General features: G+C 34.2%; 2 protein-coding genes across 4 annotated transcripts; both read right to left on the bottom strand.

Moving 5' to 3' along the window:
- Positions 1–1,995: 1,995 nt before the first annotated feature.
- LOC140956854 (K(+) efflux antiporter 3, chloroplastic-like) lies at positions 1,996–12,872 on the bottom strand. Of its 3 annotated transcripts, XM_073413756.1 has the most exons (21): positions 12,703–12,872; positions 12,526–12,590; positions 11,431–11,820; positions 10,919–11,020; positions 9,834–9,914; positions 8,623–8,724; positions 7,819–7,896; positions 6,614–6,682; positions 6,395–6,445; positions 6,198–6,311; positions 6,016–6,117; positions 5,575–5,709; positions 5,024–5,205; positions 4,805–4,940; positions 4,396–4,467; positions 4,222–4,320; positions 3,624–3,785; positions 3,163–3,252; positions 2,917–3,078; positions 2,403–2,448; positions 1,996–2,369 (listed from the first exon to the last, which is right to left on the bottom strand). In XM_073413756.1, coding segments are annotated over exons 1-21 (2,418 nt in total). In that variant the 5' UTR covers positions 12,704–12,872; the 3' UTR covers positions 1,996–2,190. The 3 variants fall into 3 exon arrangements, with proteins under 3 accessions (XP_073269857.1, XP_073269855.1, XP_073269856.1); XM_073413754.1 differs by having other exon boundaries at positions 1,996–2,448; positions 12,703–12,870; XM_073413755.1 differs by having other exon boundaries at positions 1,996–2,448; positions 12,735–12,867.
- A 1,194-nt stretch (positions 12,873–14,066) lies between these two features.
- LOC140958088 (peptide methionine sulfoxide reductase B5-like) lies at positions 14,067–16,009 on the bottom strand. The gene is made up of 3 exons (XM_073415485.1): positions 15,568–16,009; positions 14,341–14,497; positions 14,067–14,255 (listed from the first exon to the last, which is right to left on the bottom strand). The coding sequence occupies exons 1-3, from the start codon at positions 15,942–15,944 to the stop codon at positions 14,112–14,114; spliced, it is 678 nt and encodes a 225-aa protein (XP_073271586.1). The 5' UTR covers positions 15,945–16,009; the 3' UTR covers positions 14,067–14,111.
- Between the last annotated feature and the right edge of the window lie 6,387 nt (positions 16,010–22,396).

The raw sequence follows: 22,396 nt of genomic DNA, 5'->3' as shown, positions 1-22,396 counted from the left end.
TATATATAAAAATTTATATATTCATGTGAAAACTTTACCTACCCTATTAAAATACAAATATTCAAAATTTATTTAAATTTATTTTAAAAATCCGTCAAATTTTGTTCCTTTTTTTTTAAAAATCTCGGAAAGGAATAATTTGTAAATATTATTTTGGTTTATAAGAAATCTATTGAGATAATTCATTACCATCCCCTAGACTTTGCTCTTCTTACCAATTTCGTAACTCTAGTTTTGCTATTGTCATGTAAATCCCTTAACTTTTATATTATGTATCATATGCGTCCCTGTCATGACTTTGGCGTTCACGTGAGGCCATTCCTCCCTTAATTAAACGAGGCAGAACCTCTAACCCAAATTTCATAGCGTCCTTATTAAATTTGTGACAAAAACTTGTGTGAGACGATCTCACGGGTCGTATTTTGTGAGACAGATCTCTTATTTGGGTCATTCGTGAAAAAGTATTACTTTTTATGCTAAGAATATCTCTTATTTGAGTCATCTATGAAAAAGTATTATTTTTTATGCTAAGAGTATTACTTTTTAATATGAATATCGGTAGGTTGACCCGTCTCACAGATAAAGATTTGTGAGACAGTCTCACAAGAGACCTACTCTAAATTTATATCCCAAACCTATGATTTTTTTTATGATCTCATACTGCGATGTCGAGGAAATCACGACTATGAGAACAAAATTAAGTGAATTTAGAAAGGGATCGCAGCTACAATTGTCGATGGAGTTTCAAGCCATGCCGAGTGACATTGTGTACATGTTGTACGTTTGTACATTGTTTTTTTTCTTTGTTAAATAATTATTTTTAAAGTTTAGTTAATTTTTATATAAAACTATGAACATTTATATTGAAAATTTCTGTGATTATTTTGTTATGGTTTTTTTAGTAATGTGCGACATTTTAAGAACATACTAATGTACGACTCTTTTGCCTCCAAGTAGGATTGGCCTTGCATTCAAGGCAGGTCCATTGTGGATAATATACATTTGACTCAAGAATTACTTCTTCATTACACAAAGAAATATATATCTCTTAAATGTACTTTGAAAGTGGTATCCTATGATACTATACACTGGGATTGTATTAGAGAGGCAATGACTTGATTGCACTTTTTGGGGAAATTTATTGATTGGGTTATGGAATATATCACTGCCACTTATTCCTCGATTTACAATAATGGACAGTTTCATGGTTTCTTCCGAGGGGCAAGAGGCCTCCGACAGGGTGACCCTTTATCTCCCTTTCTGTTTGGTATTTGCTTGGAAAGATTGACAAGGAAATCAACTGTCTAGAAAGATAGTCGAGTTACAAACAACATCCCAAATGCGCTCTTTTGAATATCACATATTTGGCCTATGTTGATGATCTACTACTTTTTTCTAGGGTCGATGTGGATAGTGTCCGGAAAATTATGATGTATCATGATGAGTTTGGGCGAACAGCTGGGTTGAAAGCCAACTTACTCCAATCAAACATTTATTTAGCAGGTGTGGATGCTTTGGTTAGAGAAGAGATATTGCATATTATGGGATTTCGGATAGGGGTCTTACTATCTGGGAATTTCTGTAGCCACAAAAAGCTTTGTGCCGCCAATTAAGTGTTCTGATAGACAATATAGTAGATCGTATTAGAGCATGACCAAGAAACACTCTGTCACAAACTTGAGCTCATAAAGGTTGTCATTCAAGGGATAGAATATTTCTAGCTTCTTATTCTCCAGTTTCGTTTGATATCCCGGGCATTCTCCTTTTACACTTCACCTGCTGACTTATGTTTTCTTGAATTTGTTGTTTAGACAGATGAATTATATTGTTTGAACTTTAAGTTTAGTTTTGCCCACTGGCACTCCCAAAAAAAAATGTAAAACGTTATGTGGGGTATTTTTTTTGTCGGCGGATGAGCTATTGCTACAGAACAAATATTATTTGATATGTGGATGAATTTTCTTTTGGGTCCAGAAGAGTTGTAATATACAGAAATGACAAGAACCAAAATGCTTCTTGGATTAAGGCAGTGTTTCCATGTACACGTACGACTGTATTTTGGTAAAAAAATAACTGAATTTAGCAAAATTTGGTATTTTTCAGGCTCCTCTTCATATCCTCAATCATCAAGATACACACCTCGAACGGGAAGACCAATGATTTCGTGTTTAGACATGCCTCAGAAACCACTTAAGTATCATCACTGGTAACACCTACTGGATTCTTCATGTAATCTCCGTCGGCGTGAGATTGTGTATTGTTTTCTGCATCAATTTCACAGTACAGGACGCCATTAGCTTCTTCGTCATTCAAGTCAAGCTCGCTATCATAAGACTGATTTGTACTCGTGGGTGAGTCCAATGTTACGTCTTCATTTGCTCGTTTAATCATCCGTAGTTCACCTTCACTAGAATAGGGAGGTGCACCGATTGAGTCCACCACTCTCACCTTTCAAAAACAATTAAGGCGCATTGAAAATTTGTGCACCAAGCTTGCATACAAATGCAATAACACAATAATACATCAGAAGCTGCAATACTTGCAAATTTTAAGGGGAAAATTTTCAATAATCCAAGGAGTGTTGTTGGAACCAGATTTCCTAAAAGCTCTCGCTTATGAGGGATGGTTTGCAAAAATTTACATTTTAAAGTTCTCCTTAGCTTATAAGTCGGAGACTTGGGAAAGTACGTCCCAACTTAATATCTATGGCATATGCGCTGACGTCAATCAGGTGTTGTGCAGAAAAACGCCAGAAAAATCACCCAAAACCAATTCAACCAAATATAAAAGGGATTTGAAAACTAGGAGTTTTGAAATTGAGACCTCCGTCCTCTCATATCATGTTAGAAACCACTTTTTCTAGAAGTTAGAGCATATGCGAGATAGCTGTGATATGTGTTTAAGTGCATTAAGTACCTGCAATGGCTTCATGACATTCAACTTGGGATCATCAGTCCTATCTAATGCGTCTTGAGCTTGTGACTCCATTGAATCTCGTACAAGCTGGCTCAGAAAGCTAACATCATCAGACATAACACCGAGTCCCTTCAAAAGTTTAGAGCCCAGCTGTAAACTTGACTGCAAAAACAAAAAACAAAAAACCTGAGTCCAAACGCTCCATCATTCTAAAATGTTCCTCGTTAAGAATTGGGATCAGGATACCTCTGCATTTTCAAAAATCGCATCAGTTGCACCGGCTTTCTTCAAATCTAAGAGGTGCATCATGTCCCGAGCCCAAGCATATATAGGAACCTGTGATGTCAAATGTTAAAAAATACAAACATACCAAACGAAACCTATAGCTTTGGTAAAGCATTCAACTAAATTTCTGTATGAAATGCCAATCTTCACGATTAATAGATACTAATTAGCAAGCCAGAGGGATTTAAGAATATGGATGATCTTTCACCTTCCAGACATGAACAAGTAAATTGGCTATTCTGTTCCTTTGGTAGTTCCAAATTTTTATTAAAGGTCAGGTCCACCTCCCTCCCCCCCCTTCGCAAAATATTTTGGCTTAATATATACAATATTTCGGGTCTAGCCTACCTACTCCCATTTGTTGCCTGTTTTTTTTTTAAGTAAGAATGAAAATGGATGGTTTCAAATACAGACTAATTTACCCCAGGGAAGGCAAGACGAATCCTCTGAACAGCCTCGGTTGTTTTCTTCTTCCCTGTATACATGACCATCACTGCTTTGGGGGAACCAATACCAGCAGACTGCAAAACTGCTGGACGGGAGCCATCACCATAAAGGACTGGGAAACCAAGTTTTCTAGATGCCTGTAAAGGTAAAAACAAAAAAGAAACTTTTAATCAAATCATAAGATAAAATTTGCCTTGAACGCAGAGAAAATATGTTTTAGATTCATGGGAAAATGCTGCAAAATTCTAACATAATCAACTTTTTAGTATTAATTTGAAACAATTTACAAGAAAAGCACGACAACTAAGATCTGATTCCGTTAAAATTATTGCTAGCACCATGTACTATGTTATCTTTTCCTCTCAAAGATATGGGGGCTGTAAGATTTTATAACCACAGGACCATATTACCAGCACAATTATAGCGTGCTACACACGACTAGACAAGCAAGCACTTACACCTAAAAATTTCGTAACATTTTATGGTAAAAAAATAATAATTTTTTTTTTAGCATTTTTGGTTCCTTGCAAAAACCGATATTTTTCATTCTCATGTGATTTTCTCAACAATTACCTTCACAACAGAGGGGTCAAGATCAAAAGCAACATACGGCCATCCTGCATCACCATCTATCCCAGAAGCCAATGGAGTGGACAAGAAATTGGCAAGAACCTTGAACAGGAGAAATTGTCGATCAAAATCGATTAATGCGGTTCAGCTAAACAAATAGTTTATAAACTGCTGTACCTGAGCTTTTTGTCCAAATCCAACTATAACAATAGGGTCGCTGGCATCAAAATTTACTGACTCGTCGGTTTTCTGCATCATCATAATGTTTCAATCAATAACTCATAGTATTCATTTACAAATTTCAGATAGGTTTGCTTCTTAAGAAATTGAACTAAAAAGAGAAAAACAAAGCTGTCTTAGCACTCATATATCAGGATTTCACACCCTGTAGATTGCCCAAAAATGCACCAATGAAAGATACAAAGGAGTGACATGACCTTTAGCTAATCATTCCACTAAGTGTTCTCCGTCAAGAATTTGTTGCCAATGTGGATGTTTACACCACAAGATAGTTGTTTTAGGTACAAATTAACTTGTCTAGTTAATTGAAACATGTTAATTATTGTGTTTGTTTTCAGAGACTTACCCTCTCATTTTCAAACTTTTCACCAATAAAATCAGCTGCCTTTCTTCCTACTTCATTGAGTAGGGGGGTCAGTGCCATAGACAGAACAACAACAATTATGAGAAGTTTATTCAGCTCAAGTGGCAGCACACCAAGCCTATGAAAGGGCATAAAAGTTAGCCTGTAATAGGAAACCCAAATAAAGATCATTGCACTCAAGCAAGAAAAATCACAAGCTACCTGTTTGCTAGAGAGAAAACAACAAATCCAAATTCACCTCCCTGGGAAAGAAGCAACCCTATCCTTACACTCTCTTGGAGAGTTAGTCCAACTCGTGGACCTATTGCTGTTATAATCAATGTCTTGATAGTTATCAACCCCGCCAAGAGTGAAAATACATTTGGCCATTCTCGGATAAGAAGCTGTCCAAAACAAGCACAATTGTAAAACATGTTACCAACTTTCTAAAGGACAAAGGCGAGGTGAAAAAATAACAGTTGTGAAGAAGTTTATGTGAAGGTAAAGGTAGTTGCTAAAGAATATATTTTGGAATCAGATTTGATATTAAGTGACAAATTTATTTTAAATTAAGAGAGGATTAATATAGTTGGCCTTCTAGGCATTGTGCAGTGAATACAGACATTTGAGGCCGAACCACATAAATTTTGCAATCTTACATGCTAGGCTCTCTTTCACTATAATTATTCCTTCAATAGTACTGAAGTGACTAATTAAGATGAATTAAGGTAAGAGACGATAAAATTTAAGCTGATGACAAAACAAATAAATACCTGTGTATCAATAGAAGTCCCAGTCGTCAAAAAAAATAACCCAAGAAGTAATCCTCTAAATGGCCTAATGTCAGCTTCAATCTGCGTGCGGAAGTTTGTTTCCGCTAGAAGGGTCCCAGCTAGAAAAGCTCCTAGCTGCAAATGAAATACAGGAACATTACAACTACTTCTCATGCTTCGGCGCCAAATTACACAAACCTCTCAAAATAACATAATCACATCTACCTATACTAAGGTTCAGAAGTGTTAAAAAAATATGTGCACATCAACCTAATCTCCAAATCTATCAAAATGTTAACATCCTCTAGGGAGACAAAGAATGTCCATAATTTGGACATGTTTCAATGTGATATACCCTAAACAAAATTTGAAATCTTAACCTTGACAAGTATGTTTATATCAGTACTATCTCCATCAGTTTGCAAAGATACGAAATCAAACCGTGTCACTGAAGCCCAACTTCTGTGTTATAAGTGATGTCCCAGAAACAGTCAGCAAGCAGAGGGCAACAAAAGCTTCTGAACTTCTTGTATCTGCAACAACCTGCAATCAACAACCAAGATACAACAACCACAGCATAAACGAGAATGCATCTGCAAATTTATTCTCCTCAAAACACAGACCTCAAAAACCCGCCTCAGAAGAAACTTTCCTCCTAGAGAAAGCAAACCTAGTCCACCTAAAGCTTTTAAACTTTCTTCAGCTAGCATTGGCCAAATACTTTCTTGCGTGAAATTCTGCAGATTTTACATAATGAAGTGCCCAGTAGAAGTTGAGTTAGCAGCATTAGGATGCTTGAAAGAATAAGTATTTAATCTACCTGGCTTTCCAACACCGGCAGTATAACAAGAAGCGGGACAACAGCAATGTCCTACAAATATGCATAGTATTATCAAAAAAAGGTTATAGACTTCACATGTTAAGAAGAATTGAGTAAGACCGGCCCGACAAGTTCAGGGAATAAAAGGGAAGCAACAGCATGACAAGAAATATCTAGAAAATACATGAAACGAGTGACGAAGAAAATGAAATAGAGAACCTGCAATAAAAGTATGCCCAGTGTTGCCGAGCCAAATTTAGTGGGAAGTTCTCCCTTCTCTGCGAGAAGCTATATATTACATGTAAGAATAATGTCACTAGGACTCAAGAGGCAGATATGATGGTATTAAAATTTAAACCATCCTAAAAGACTGAACCAATTAAGTGTACTCATACAAAAGGGCCTTATGTATTAGCAATTTGGTCGTATCAAAACAAGAGTAGTCTCTTCTCTTCATTTCTTAACATTAGAGATGCTGAGACTGAATCACAAACAAGCATCATATTGAAGAAAAGAAATCTGATACAGCCATATCCCCTAAAACGAATACAGATTAAACTTGAGCATATTACAGTCCACAGTCCCCACCACCATCATAAAGAAATACGATTCAAAGGTCTTCAAAATGAGGATAGTTAAAACTAGTGTTAGCGCATGGTACAAAACTATTAGCATTAGCACATGGTACAAAACTATTAGCATGCTCAATAGCTTCTTGAGAAGAAAGCTAACTACTTCAAGAAAATGATAATATTACATCTTGGTGTTAGGCTTTAGACACAGCAATATGTTTCAAAATGGCATTATAATAGCTGAATATTGTGTACTAAAGATCACACTCTCAATTCTAAACAACAAAAAATGTATATGTGTTTACATGACAGACACAACAATGATGCGTACAAATAACTGCTTTGGCCAAGGAGTCGCTGACTCAAGTATGAGTGCTAATGGTTTAAGATTTGAATCCAGTACTGACATATTTATTCATACCATAGGTAATTAATTCTTCATAAAAGAATATCTAGAATTTAAAGTGAGACATGGTTCCGAAAGAAAAAGACATGCAATACAGCAGTTTATAATCATCATAATTTTACGAACTAATAATTTCTAACCGGTACCACAAAACTATCATATAATTTCTTTTTGACATAAGAATCAAATTATTTCATGTTGAATTAGTTTGTACGTAATATAGCTTTATATATGATAAAGGTTCGAAGATATTCAAATAAGAGTTCCATGCACGCACTAACACCTTAAAAGTTAAACAGCTTAGATTAGATGGCACAAAATGGAGATTAAAAAGTCAATGAAATATTAGAGAAAAATCAGGCATCTTTTAGAAAGTAATGTGCACTTTTATAAGTGGGCGAATACAAAAAAAAAATCCTTTCCTCTAATCATTTAAGCTGAAATACCTGAAGAACAAAGGCTGAAGATGACAATGAAAGCGCAGCACCAATTACCACAGCTTCATCGACACTTCGGATATTGACCTACAATTTTTGACAACTCTCTTGCAGGTTCAACAGAAGACAATAACAGTAACTTAAAAAGTAAATCAAGACATCAGGCAATCTCGGTGCTTAACTCATACATTATATGTTTAATGCATGGAAAAGACATCAATGCATGAGGTTACAATAATTGACTGTTGACAGATCAGTGATCATAATATGCATGAGTATTGTAACAGGTTACACACTTAGGAATTCACCTGTGAATATTAAAATAGGAACAGTGTAAACACTGATGACGCAGCTCTAGAGGATGTTAAAGAAGAAATAATTGTTAAATGAGACAATTAAGGGATTGTTAGCCATTTTTTTGGTCTTTTGAATAGATAAGAAAACAAGCATAAATCAGGAAAGTTAGAGAATTTCTAATTTATTCTGATTTTATGGTCCTAAAATATTTCTAGAATTGCTCTCTGGTCCTCAAAATTAGTCTTAGAATTGCTCTCTAATTTTCCTAATCATCTGTACCACTGCCCTTGAAGAAAATATTCAGTTTTTATTTCTCTATTTTTCTCTCCTTTTTCCTACACGTTATTCAGTCAAATGCCAATTTGACAAAAGCTAGTATGATTGATAAATATCAACTTGCCACAGCTGGAGAAAAACAACAGTATTAGTAATTTTTCGAATTATTGTTTCAAAATTTTGTCAACCATGATTGAACTCCCTGTTTTCGAACAGTGAGCTAGTAAAAAAAATTCTTACCAAGTCAGGTCTTGAGTGAAACAGAAACTCCAAAATTCTTGTTCCGACAGCACCGTTCGGGGGAAGCTCAAACGCCGTGAAAGCGAGAGTTGATAGTAAAACCTTCAATAGGGAAAAACCATAAACAAAACAGAGTTATACAAAATTTTACTAGCATTCGTACAATATTAGAGCTGAAAGGGTTAGGATGTGCGAGTCTCCACCAGAAGCTTAATTTTATAAGAGATGTGACATGTGGAAAAAAAACCAAGATATTGTATTGAGGTTTCATTAGTTAAAAAGCGAACACGCATTTTCCTACACGACAAAAGTGAGCTTTGGGGATGAACATTTGGTAGCTAAGTGAGTATACTCTACATGGTAGTCACATCCGAATGAAGAGTCATAATTGGGGTACAAAAACCAAATTGTGGCCAGATCCCGGCCAGTAACGAATGATGTCTCTTCAGAAAGGATAATAATACAATCATTTCAAGTGAAGAACATAAGAAAACACAATTGGCAATTTGGCATCATGATGGCAAAATGTGCACGGGGAAAAAACCTGGGTAGAACTGTGGATTGAGAAAGGACTTGGGGCAGGATACATATTCCTGATTGATGATATAGTGCAAGCAGAAATGCACCAGGGTAGACTTTAACAAGTGGTTGCTCAAGTGAAAGGTCAATGACACGATGAATATTTTGACATGGGAGAAAAGAAAGTAATCAAGTGCCTGCCCATTTATTTTGACATGGGAGAAAAGAAAGTAATCAAGTGCCTGCACCTAAATGGGCAATAGTTGACGCACTGCTAAAACATTCAGGCGGAACGCAGATATGCAAGTTGGAGACCAGCCAACTTGACAAGATTCACATTAAGCATCGGCTTTCAAGTTCAAGAAGTCCAGAACCTTTTCATGTTTTGATGTTCCTTAAAAAGTCCAAACATACTCTATGATATGTTTGCATGAACAAGTGTTATACTACTTAAATGAAAATAAAGCAACTATAGCCTAGTCCATTGTTTGAATTATTTGCATTTTTAGAACCAAGTTTCCACACCCTATACTTTACAGAGGCCAGTTATGGATTTATCTAGCATATTAAAACTCTATCTTCTCCACTGTCCAACACTTTTACTAGTAAACAGTTCACGTGACAGTATAAGACACATGTTATCTGTTTTGATTTTAGATTATTTGATTAGCTAGATAGCTGTGAAAACATACCTGAGTTAGCCCAAGGCCAAATGCAAATTTTGCAAGAGCTCTCAAGCGATCAAGTGAGAGCTCCAAACCCATCTCAAATAACTGCAAGAAACATCTGTTAGTTGACAATATCAGATAACATTTTTCGCTAGAAACTTGACGATATTAAAAGCCTAAACAACTTAGAAAACTGACTTCAAAATATCACAAACAATGAAAATTTATAACACCTTCACATATGGAAAATTCGCATACCAGTCATAAGAATATTAACAATATTCCACAATTCAATACTCAAAAACAAAAAAATTACATAATTTGTGACCTTCGAGCGTAATCAACCAGTTGTTACATTGCATTTATGCTACCAAACAGTCATTATATACACTTCCAAATTTATCAAACAAATTGTACACTGTTAGCTAGAAGTAACGAAAGTTGTATGTGTCTTTCAGTTTTCAAACCTTTGTTCCCGCCTCCTTGTGTTCGAAACAAATTTTCAAGCTTGATTATGTAACTGCAACAAGTTTAGGTACAAGTATTTTACATCTAGTTAAAGTAACTTTTGTCTGAGCCCACTATGTCCCAAGCTAACTTCTCAGAATTGCATAAACATATTCCATAAGTTTCTTGACGCACAACCATCATATTGTAGAAGTGAGAATGAGTGGATTGCCGTGGTAGCCTTCTGAAAGAGCAGCAAGAATGAAATTCATCTCTTTGATTAAAAGACAATCAAACAGTTCAACCTAGTTCATTCTCAATTCAATAATTACATCGCGTTAAAGTGCAACTATAATAGCATCTTAAACCGCTTCTATATTGACAAAACTGTATATTGATTGACTCATTACATTGACAAGGTAACACTAAAGTACCATTTTTTATCTGGTAGAAATATCTTTGGTATTTTTTGTCTTTGTCGATAAATCAACATCATGACAACAAGACGGATTAGAATAGAAACAGATCCATACATCCTTGCAGAGCCTCAATGCCAATAATAAAATATAAATGATTTCTCTGATTTAAACGAGCTACCGGGATAGTTTCAGACCAATCGCTAGTGCAAGGAAAAGCAAATGGAAAAATATTATTGAACTTACCAAGAAGAGAATCCCCCATTCAGATAGAATTTTAACATCGATGAGATTTCTTATGAGTCCGAGTTGATTGAGCACAATCCCTGCGAAGAAGAAACCCAGTATCTGAAACAAAATAGAGCAGTTAGCACCTGTTAATTTAATTTTCCTATATGAAACTACCAACCACCAAAAAATGACAACTCTTATTCAGCATTATGAACGTTTCTTTAAATTATAGAATCAGATAGCTTCCACAAAAAGGTATCCGTCCACAAGTACGTAGCCAAGTGTAGCTAATACGGTTATAGACATGTCGTGTTCATAAAATGTCACAGGCATTCTATTTCTGTTGGTCACAGATTCTAATCAATTTCAACCTTGAAGAATCTATTACTTCATACAGAAACATGCAAAGTTAAAATATTAAGGTTTTGATGCATTTCAACTTTGACCAAAATATTTAATGAAATACATGAACATCTGAAGATGCTCCATCACCATTTCAAGATTTCTAGCTGGAAAAGTCAACTTACAGGACTGGCTTTGATTTTTTTGAAAGCAGGAACAACTAATACAGTCACTGCTAGGAATGTCAGAGTGTCCAGGCCCAAATCATTGATGACATCAACAGCATTGGCAACATCAATTGATGAATGTATCCTGAATTTGACCTTTCTGATGTGTCTGTATATGGGAAAGCAAAATCCTTCTCCGCATCCAACAGAAAAAAGTGATAAAGGAGTAATCTTGAAAACATTGTGTTTTCTGTATAGGAAGGTATTATTTATCCTGTGATGTATTGAAAATAATGGCTTATGCGCTAAGTGGCAACAAGAACAGGAGACGTCGAGATTTTGTGAGCATTGAAGTGGGACACAAGATATCCTTTTAATGGAACTGGCATGGAAAATGATGTCACTTCCCTGTAATACACAAAGGACGTATGCAGTATGAGCTTGTCTATCTTCATCCAAAATCAATGATAAGAAATAAGTTAAATGTCAAACAGTTTGGATTTATCAAAAAGCTACGGTCTACGGAATTTTTTTTGCACCAAATCTTAAGGAATTATCAAGAAAAAGAATCTTGTTTCTCGGTTGAGTTACATAAGATTGAGAATTTTTTTGAATTTCCATGAAATTTAAAATAGAGTAAACACTGACTTATAAGTTTCTTGATACCGCTCAAACCACTTAATTTTCAAAAATTCATGAAAATTCTACTATCATAAATAGAAAACCATCAGACTCCGTATATTTTGCAGAAGAGAATATAATAAACTAGCCCAGTCATAGGCACTATAAAGATGGTATCGCACAAATATTCAGTAGACGGAATAGCATTCTCGATATATTGATTCAAATTAAGCTAGTGCCTAAAATGAAACACGGATATCTACAAGTAACTAACTTATTAAAGAACGACACCCTTGAGGCCTCAATTTAACGCTTCAAATTAACCTTAGTGCCTAAAATAAAAATGAACATATGCAGACGAGAACACCAAACATATCAAGATTCAGCTACAAATTAAACTAGAATTTAAGATAATCATTCACAAGTAATTATTATGCTCCTTTCCCCAAATTTTCACTTTTCAGCCATTCATAATGTATAATAGAAGCTTACTTTGGGGTTGTAGCAACACGCCACTGCATCCGACATAACGGCATTCAAGAAAATGAAATTTTGCACTGCCAAACATATAAACCATTTAGAAGACACTGAATTTGTTACAAAATATTAACTTTTTCGGATTAAAAATGATGGGATTTTAACAAGAAAATGTGTTGAAGAGTCATTAACTGAAAATAGGAATAGTAGGAGTAGATCCACACGTTTATGCCATTGAAATTTGGAACGTTTTGCGTATGCGCAGACATTTATCTCAACGGTCGTAGTATCAAAAAGAAGTTTTGGATGATCTTATGAAGTGATGTGGCGTAGTGATGGCAAACCATTCAACTTGCTCTGAAATGAGAGGTTGCCAGTGAATTATCTTATCAGGGTTGGCGCGGGTCGGGTTTTCATGTTGGAGTACCCGAAATTAAATCGGGTGGTAATCCGATCATGTCGGGTACCCGACAGTCGGGTGCCCGAAAATGTCGGATATTTTCGACCGGTTATCTGAAAAAAAAAATAATTTTTAAATTTTTTTATCTATTAAGAACATTTTTTCTACTTTAAAAAAATATATTTTTTCCACTTTTCAACCCAAAATCCTTTTTTTGTGATTTTTTATTATAATATTTATTTCTTGCTTTTATATCAGATAAATATATAATTTTTCGTCACATGAATGATTTAATAAAGAGATATTTTGATATTAAAAAAAAAAAAGTNAATAAAGAGATATTTTGATATTAAAAAAAAAAAAGTTGCATCAAATTGCACTTCCTTGGGCATTGATGTTGAAACTCATACAAATATTGGTTTTATAACAGATATATAAATCAAATAAATTTTAAAATGTAATCTTTATTTTATTAAAATTTTAATATATAACTTTGTCAACATATAATTATTTTAACATTTTAATTTTATGGATAAATTATGGAAGAATTTTTTTAAAAAAAATTATTTAACAAAGATTTTGTTATATAATCTTGTTTGATTTTTAATTTTTGTTCGGTTGTTATATTAATCAGCACAAAAACTCATGTGAGACGGTCTCACGAATCAATTTTATGAAACGGATATTCTATATGGGTCATCCACAAAAAAAGTATTACTTTTTATGTCAAATATATTAAATTTTATTGTAAATATGGACAGAAGTTATCTGTATGAAAAACTTACTCATCAATCAGACGTTTGAACATCAATTTGTAAAATAAATAATAAAATAAGATTATATATCAAAAAATTATATGAGCAACATTATATATATATTAAACAAACAAGATAAATTAAAGTTTTCCGGCTAGGTTGACATCAACACTAAGCGATACCATGTAGAAGGACTACTACAGTACCCATATTAAAAACCAAGAATGTCTGGAAGACTCTGCTGCTTCTCATCGATGGGATATCACAGGTAACATCTAATGCACCAAGGCATAACCAAAAACACACAACCTTTCGGCTCTAACATGACCCATCATCAGTTACATAAAGTTCTGTTCCAAAGTAGTAGTAGTTTAGTTTATTATCCAATTCACACAACATTATTGCGTTTGGACGTAATACGCCGTTTACAAAGACTGATCGGAATTTCATGGAATGAACTTTAGGGACACACTATTGACGCAATGGCGTTCATCAGTGGGAGTACGAAATCCTTCACCTTTGAAAACATGCCCGAGGTGTCCCCCACAAGCTGCGCATGTGATTTCTACTCTCCTTCCGTCGGGATCAGGCTGTATAAGGATACGCACAATGCAAATGTAACTCGATTTTTTTAAGATGTATGTAGAAGGGATTAATAGAAAAAGGGGAACTTACGTGTCGATTTATGGCTCCAGGGAGACCCTCGAAGAATGCTGGCCAACCACAACCAGAGTTAAATTTGGTTGTAGACTTGTACAGGCGTGCTCCACATCCTGCACACTGGTATACACCCTCTTCATAGAACTTGTCGTAAATCCCAGTACCTGGATACCTGTTAGTATTTGCATACACAAGTAAATCTTGAAGCATATTGGTAAGGTATGGTTCAAACTTCAGCAAGAGTATTTCGACCCTTTATTTCATAAACAGATCCTTGAAATGACCAAAACGAGATCGAAGTGGTGATACTTCATATTTTCATTTTTCAAGAAAGAAAAGGCTAGGAATAAAAACTTGAGCCTCATGGTTAAACCAATGAAGAACTACTGAAGCTTTCCTCAATTCTTGACAGAGGAGCAGATTGACTTATTTTGCAACATATGACTGTTAAACAAGTAATACTCAAGCTTTCTGCCTTGACTACAGTGAATGGAAACTGGCAGAGACGAGAGGAAATGTCGGGCTAGGCTCAACCAAAACTACTGCCATGACCGTTCAGTCCTCACATGTGCACTCATTGACAAAGAAAAAGACTTCCAACTCCAAATAAAGATAGTGACATTGGTTCATACACTAGGATGGGTCAAAAAAGATTTAATCTTTGACATGATTATCATAAACTCGATTCAGGATCATCCAGATTGCAATAAATATTATTCATGAATAATAAAGACTGATGTCTGATGCTTATTTGAAGTATAACTTTAGATAAATATAAAGGAGAGTTATTTTAACACAATTAATAGAAACAAAATACGAATTTTAGCTTCAATTGTTTGGCCATGGACGTAAACCTTGAGGCTTAATCGTTTGATGGATTTGTATTGCTTTTATTCCCTTTCATTCTCTTGTTATTGTTCTTATGATTGAGAACAACTTTCATCCATTTCACACCAAAAAGAGAAATTATAGGGCCAACAGATTCCAAGCAACTAAAATAATAAAATAATCACCAAAGTATCAGTTTATGGAGTGACATTCAGCATTCTTACGAGGGAAATGTCAGTTATCAAGCAGTCAGGTTCTTTGAATCAAGATTCAAAAACAAAAATAGTAAAATCATGAACTCAGACAGATAGATTCAGACTAATGAACCCCATAACGATTACAAGAACTGACAATCAACACTAAGCAGCAATCGATCAAATTTGACAGTAGGCATAAACATGAAATCGAACTCACTCGGTGCCTTTCTGTCTAAGAATCCGAAACTGCTCAGGAGAAAGAACTGCACGCCACTCCTCCTCGGATTTCTGCACAGACCCAGAAGCCGCCATAGCATAAACTCCGCCTCGGAACCTTCTCCTGCTGGGATTAACACTCAAGCCACAAAACCCACCAGATGAAACGACGCTATATCCAAGGGGCTTCGTGAATAGAAAATGGGTGCAGTGAACTCTGTTGAAACTGGTGATTGGGTTTGATGATCTTGGTATAAATCTTGAGATGGAGGAGGTGGGTTTGACAACGAGCGTTCTAGAAGATGCAAATGGCGATATTCTAAGGATCTGGGAGCTCATTTGGTAGGAAATATCAAATTTTTTTGTGCCATGGCCCATGCGGATGGCCCATTCAACCTGCGTGACCGCCTCGCGCCACCGAACGCTGGCTTCATCTCTATGGATAGAGTTTGGACACATGATCCTGGTTAATCAATGGAGTAACCAGTTTCACAACTAAATGTTTTTTAAAAAAAAAAAACGACGCGGGTTTAGGCAAACCACTGTCTGTATATATACAACAAAAGATCAGCACAAATAAAAACGGGAAATTGGCCTTCAGTCCTCAGCCGTCGTTTTTTTTTTGTGTTCAGTCCCTGGGTACTTTTTTAGTACCACATTTTCACATGAAGTGTACCACATTTCCACATGAAATGTACCACAATTTGTATGACATAGTTCCACAATTTTGTGGGTAGGGAGTGAACCCAAAGAAATGTTTTGATTGAGGATTTTTCACCAACTTCCCCAAATAAAAACCTAACGCAATGACACTAAACCAAGACTTCCGCAAAGGCTAAATTTCACAACTAAATGTTGGTTGAATTTGGTTACAAAATTATTCATCCATTAAAAAATAGTGAAAGATTTGTTTTTCATTTTCTCTCTTTGTTATTTATTTTAATTATCAAATTGATCAAGCTTATACATATTGGTGATTGTTTTTATATGCAATAATTCTAAATTAGAATATCTATATTATATTATTTGTTAAATGTAGATTCTATAAATTATTCACATCCAACTACTAAAACAGTAAAAAAAATTAAAAACAAAAAACAAAAATAAAGTATTTACAATATAAGAAAAACATTTTCTAAACACACAATGTGATGCCCAATATATATTTGTATCTATTGATTTTTTGTAAGACTGGGTCATAATTTTTTCAATAAGATTCCATAATTAACTAGGTTTTGGTTTTTCTTTTATTGATTTTTTCAAGCACAAAATAATTTATTTTTCCAGATGTGTAAGTTCAAACGAGCTGATTAAATAGATTTAAACTAAATATATGTTTATAATGTTGTGAAAAAGTAAAAATTTACGGTAAAAAGTAAAAATCTCAAACTCTCAAAATTATCACACTATACACTTTATAATATTTTTCTCTCAACTCAATTGCGATTTTCTTCACAAATGAGAGATCTATTTAAAGAAAATATTTACAAATAATCCAAAAATAAAATCATCATTACCTACATCATCACACACTAATTTTCAATATTTACAACTCTTATTTTCAACATTCAAATATTCAACATACACATTTTAAATATTAATTTTCAATACTCCCCCTTGTGATGATGATCATGATACGATGATGTCTTCATTACGTGTTTTTGTACTGTCTCCTTAAAAACCTTACTAGGAAAAATCCATTGGGATAAAAACCATAGTAAGGGAAAAAGAGTGCAGTCACGTAAACTCCCCCTTATGTTGATACGAACAATTCTTCACAAATTTCGTAGATTGCGCATCCCAATATTATATATGTGCTTTCTGAATATTGTCGTAGGGAGTGCCTTTGTGAAGAGATCTGATGAGTTTTCACTTGATTGAATGTGACGAACATCAATACATTTATTCTTCTCAATCTCTTTGGTGAATTCGAAGAACTTAGGAGGAATATGTTTAGTTCTGTCGCTTTTTATGTATGCTTCTTTCATTTGAGCAACACATGCAGCATTATCTTCATATAGTATCACAGGCTTCTCGTCGAATGATAATCCGCATGAGATTTGGATATGTTGGGTCATTGATTTTAACCACACACATTCACGGCTTGCTTCATATAGTGCAATAATCTCGGCATGATTTGATGAAGTTGTTACGAGCGTTTGTTTCTGTGAACGCCAAGAAATTGCAGTGCCTCCACGAGTAAATAAATATCCAATTTGGGAACGTGCCTTGTGTGGATCAGATAAGTATCCAGCATCGGCATAACAAATTATACTTGGATTAGCATATTTTGAATACAAAAGTCCCAAGTCTGTCGTTCTTCGTAGATAAAGAAATATATGTTTAATTCCGTTACAGTGTCTCTTTGTTGGCTATACGCTAAATCTTGCCAATAAATTTACGGCAAAGGATATATCAGGCCTTGTACAATTTGTAAGATACATAAGGGCACCGATAGCACTTAGATATGGTACTTCTGGACCAAGAATATCTTCATCATCTTCACATGGACGGAATGGATCTTTTTCTATGTTTAATGATCTAACAAACATTGGAGTACTTAAAGGATTCGATTTATCCATATTAAAACGTTTAAGGATCTATTCTGTATAATTTTTCTTGTGAACAAATATTCCACATTCTTTTTGTTCAATTTGTAAACCCAGACAATACTTGGTTTTTCCAAGATCCTTCATTTCAAATTCTTCCTTCAAGTATGACACAACTTCATGAATTTCATTATTCGTTCCAATGATGTTTAAATCATCAACATATACAGCAATAATTACGCATCCGGATGTTGTTTTCTTAATGAAAACACAAGGGCATATTGAATTATTTACATATCCCTTTTTCATCAAATGATCTCTTAGCCGATTATACCACATTCGGCCGGATTGCTTTAACCCATATAATGATCTTTTTAATTTCACAGAATAACATTCTCTGGGTTTTGAACTCATCTTAAATCCTTCAGGGATTTTCATATATATATTACTATCAAGTGATCCATATAAGTAAGCTGTAACAACATCCATAAGACGCATTTCTAAATTTTCAGATACTGCTAGGCTAATCAAATACCGCAACGTAATTACATCCAACACGGGAGAATATGTTTCTTCATAATCAATTCCAGGCCTTTGAGAAAAACCTTGTGCAGTAAGTCGAGCTTTATATCTTACTATTTCATTTTTCTCATTTCGCTTTCGAATAAAAACCCATTTGTATCCAACAGGTTTTACACCTTCAGTTGTAAGGACTATAGGTCCAAAAACATTACGTTTATTTAGCGAATCCAATTCAACCTGGATGGCATCTTTCCATTTTATCCAATCCTGCCGATTTTTACATTCACCAAAAGATTTTGGTTCATGATCTTCATTATCATTTATGATGTCGATTGCCACATTATAAGAAAATATATCATCAATTTCTTCTATATCTTTTCGGTTCCATATTTTTCCAGTATTAATATAATTGATAGAGATTTCATGATTCTCGTCAGTTTGTGGTTCTGACAAAACATTTTCATCATCATGTGTTTCTTCAGGAACATCATTCTCTATTTTGTGATCATTATGTGTTTCTTCAGGAACATCATTCTCTATTTTGTGATCATTGTGTTTCTCTATGAATTTTCTTTTTCGAGGATTTTTATCCTTGGAACCAACTGGCCTTCCACGCTTCAGGCGTTTAATGACATCATGACTATCTTCAATTTGTTTCTTCGGAATTTCAATTCGAGCAGGGGCATTTGCAGCATGTATATATGATTTAGTTACCCCTTTTGTGTCTGCAAATGCATCTGGTATTTGATTTGCTATTCTTTGCAAGTGCACAATTTGCTGTACATCTTTTTCACATTGTTTTGTTCTTGGATCCAGATGTAACAATGATGATACATACCATGTAATTTCTTTTTCGGTATGTTTCTGTTCTCCCCCTAACATTGGGAAGATTTCCTCATTAAAATGACAATCAGCAAAACGTGCTGTGAACACGTCGCCTGTCTGTGGTTCAAGATATCGAATGATCGATGGACTATCATAACCAATATAAATTCCAATCTTTCTTTGAGGTCCCATTTTCTTTCGTTGAGGTGGTGCAATAGGCACATACACCATACATCCAAAAATTCTCAGATGAGAAATGTCTGGTTCTTTACCAAATGCAAGCTGCAATGGGGAGTATTTATGATATGCACTTGGTCTGATGCGAATTAATGAAGCAGCATGTAAAATTGCATGTCCCCATATAGAAATAGGGAGCTTTGTTTTCATAATCATTGGTCTAGCAATCATTTGCAGACGTTTAATCAATGATTCAGCCAATCCATTTTGAGTATGTACATGAGCAANAGAAACTTTGTTTTCATAATCATTGCTCTAGCAATCATTTGCAGACGTTTAATCAATGATTCAGCCAATCCATTTTGAGTATGTACATGAGCAACAGGATGCTCAACAATGATTCCCATAGACATACAATAATCATTGAAAGTCTGGGAAGTAAATTCACCAGCATTATCAAGTCTAATTTTCTTGATTGTATAATCGGGAAATTGATTCCTCAATTTTATTATTTGAGCAAGTAATCTTGCAAATGCAACATTTCGAGTTGACAATAAACATACATGTGACCATCTGCTGGAGGCATCAATCAATACCATAAAGTATCTGAATGGTCCACATGGTGGATGAATTGGTCCACAAATATCACCCTGAATACGTTCAAGAAACATTGGTGATTCAGTTTGGATTTTGGCTGGTGATGGTCTTATAATAAGTTTTCCAAGAGAACATGCTTTACATTGAAACTTATTATTCTGAAAGATCTTCTGGTCTTTCAACGGATGACCATGTGTATTTTCTATAATTCTTCGCATCATTGTTGAACCAGGATGTCCTTATCGATCATGCCAATTGGTTAATATTGAAGAATTATCAACTACCATGTTTGATTCAATGGGACGTATATGTGTATAATAGCTTCATCAAGATGTCGACGCAAAAATATTATAGCTTTTGCTTTTTCTTGTGATAAAGATATACCATTTTCTTTAATAGTCTCGCTTAGACCCAATGACTCAAGATGCATTTCTACATCGAGAGTCCATGGCATATAATTTTTCCCCGTAATGTCGAGTGCAACAAATTCGAGCTTTGTCAACTTTGACATGGTGGTACTAAAAAAAATTATGATGCATTTTATTAGTTAATGAATATTACAATACAAAGTAATGGATAAACAACAAATAGAAGCATTCGTAAAAATAAAGAAAACACACGATGAGGATATTTCCGATAAGTACAAGATTCGTGAGTATTATAACCAAAATAATTAATAATAACTCTGTGAAAGCCATCTTCTTTTTTCTTCAAAAATTTGATGATGAATAATTTTAGAGAAGAAGAGAAAGTTGGAGTGATTGAATATGTTTGTGAGATCATATTTATAGGGCAAAAACTAGCCGTTTTGTTACCGTTTATGACCGTTGGTGTACAAGAAAATAAATGTATGTATTTGTATAATTTTATGGTAATAATATGGTGTATACCATATTAATAATGTTTTAAATAATTATGTATATCATATCACAATATTATAATGAGGTGTCATAAGATATTTTGTTTAAAAACCTTATAGACTTTTATACTTGTCGTATCCCTTACAGGGAGTGTGGGATGCCGTCTTAACATCCTCCTAGGATTTATAACAAGTTTTTTGAAAAATTTATTTTTATTATTTATAATAACATTATATTATATATTAAATATATAAACAATAAATAAATAAACAATAAAATAAATATTATTACTTTTGTTACTTTTTTTTTCTGTTTTGGAGCTTGGAAAAATATGGAGGACTTTTAGAGCTTCGTGCTGATAACATTTTGTAAAAAAATAAAAATTTACTGTAAAAAGTAAAAATCTCAGACTCTCAAAATTATCACACTACACACTTTATAATATTTTTCTCTCAACTCAATTGTGATTTTCTTCACAAATGAGATATCTATTTATAGAAAATCTTTACAAATAATCCAAAAATAAAATCATCATTACCTATATCATCACACACTAATTTTCAATATTTACAACTCTTATTTTCAACATTCAAATATTCAACATTCAAATATTCAACATACACATTTTAAATATTAATTTTCAACATATAAATAATAATTGCGTTCGTAAAATGGGTTATGGCCTGGACTATACAACTTTGGTATTTATGACTTGAACGTACAAGGTTCGAGTTTGAGGGAGGTGAAAGAAACTCGTTGTTAGGAATGGACATAATTATGTGAGTTTAGATTTTGAGAACTACCATAAAAGATATGATTGCAAGGAAAAAAAAGTGTCATAAACCTTGCATTTTGTTTAAAATTTGTATATGGAACACAATTAAAACATCATGTGGAATATGTCTCCAAATCTCAATCCCAACAAGTAAAAAGTAACACTGTGAAACAATAAAATCATCACCATTCGACATTCTTACGAGGGAAACTTCAGTTGTATCTCTGCAAGCGGTCAAGTCCTTGGATTCAATATTCGGAAACAAAAATAGCAAAATCAAGAACTTTTCTTAAAAAAAATTGATATCCCATGAATGGGCTCATTAAGAAAAAAAAATTTGATATCTCACGAACGAGCTCATCAAGTGATAGGCGCAAACCTAGACTTTGGACCCTAAGTTCATTTCTGACCAAAATAGATCGTCCATAGTGGACTTTTTGTTCTATATTATAAATATCGGGTTTGATAACTTCATTTGGACATTTACCATATTAATTTTTAGCAGCCCTTTTTAGCTGTTATATA

The sequence above is a fragment of the Primulina huaijiensis genome, chromosome 14, assembly GCF_012295235.1.
Source record: "Primulina huaijiensis isolate GDHJ02 chromosome 14, ASM1229523v2, whole genome shotgun sequence".
Classification (NCBI taxonomy): Eukaryota; Viridiplantae; Streptophyta; class Magnoliopsida; order Lamiales; family Gesneriaceae; genus Primulina; species Primulina huaijiensis.
The sequence above is the reverse complement of the archived record's forward strand: the minus strand, read 5'-3'. Positions and strand labels throughout refer to the sequence as shown.

What these genes read in the sequence shown, in the direction of transcription:
- LOC140956854 (XM_073413754.1), bottom strand. An exon ending in TGCCGGTGTTGGAAAGCCAG is followed by an intron (nt 6,312 to 6,394) that starts GTAGATTAAATA and finishes TAAAATCTGCAG; the next exon opens with AATTTCACGCAAGAAAGTAT. An exon ending in GGACTTCTATTGATACACAG is followed by an intron (nt 5,206 to 5,574) that starts GTATTTATTTGT and finishes TGTTTTGGACAG; the next exon opens with CTTCTTATCCGAGAATGGCC.
- LOC140958088 (XM_073415485.1), bottom strand. Translation starts at nt 15,944, where the DNA reads ATGGGCCATGGCACAAAAAAATTTGATATTTCCTACCAAATGAGCTCC. An exon ending in CTTAGACAGAAAGGCACCGA is followed by an intron (nt 14,498 to 15,567) that starts GTGAGTTCGATT and finishes AAATACTAACAG; the next exon opens with GTATCCAGGTACTGGGATTT. An exon ending in CTGGAGCCATAAATCGACAC is followed by an intron (nt 14,256 to 14,340) that starts GTAAGTTCCCCT and finishes ATCCTTATACAG; the next exon opens with CCTGATCCCGACGGAAGGAG.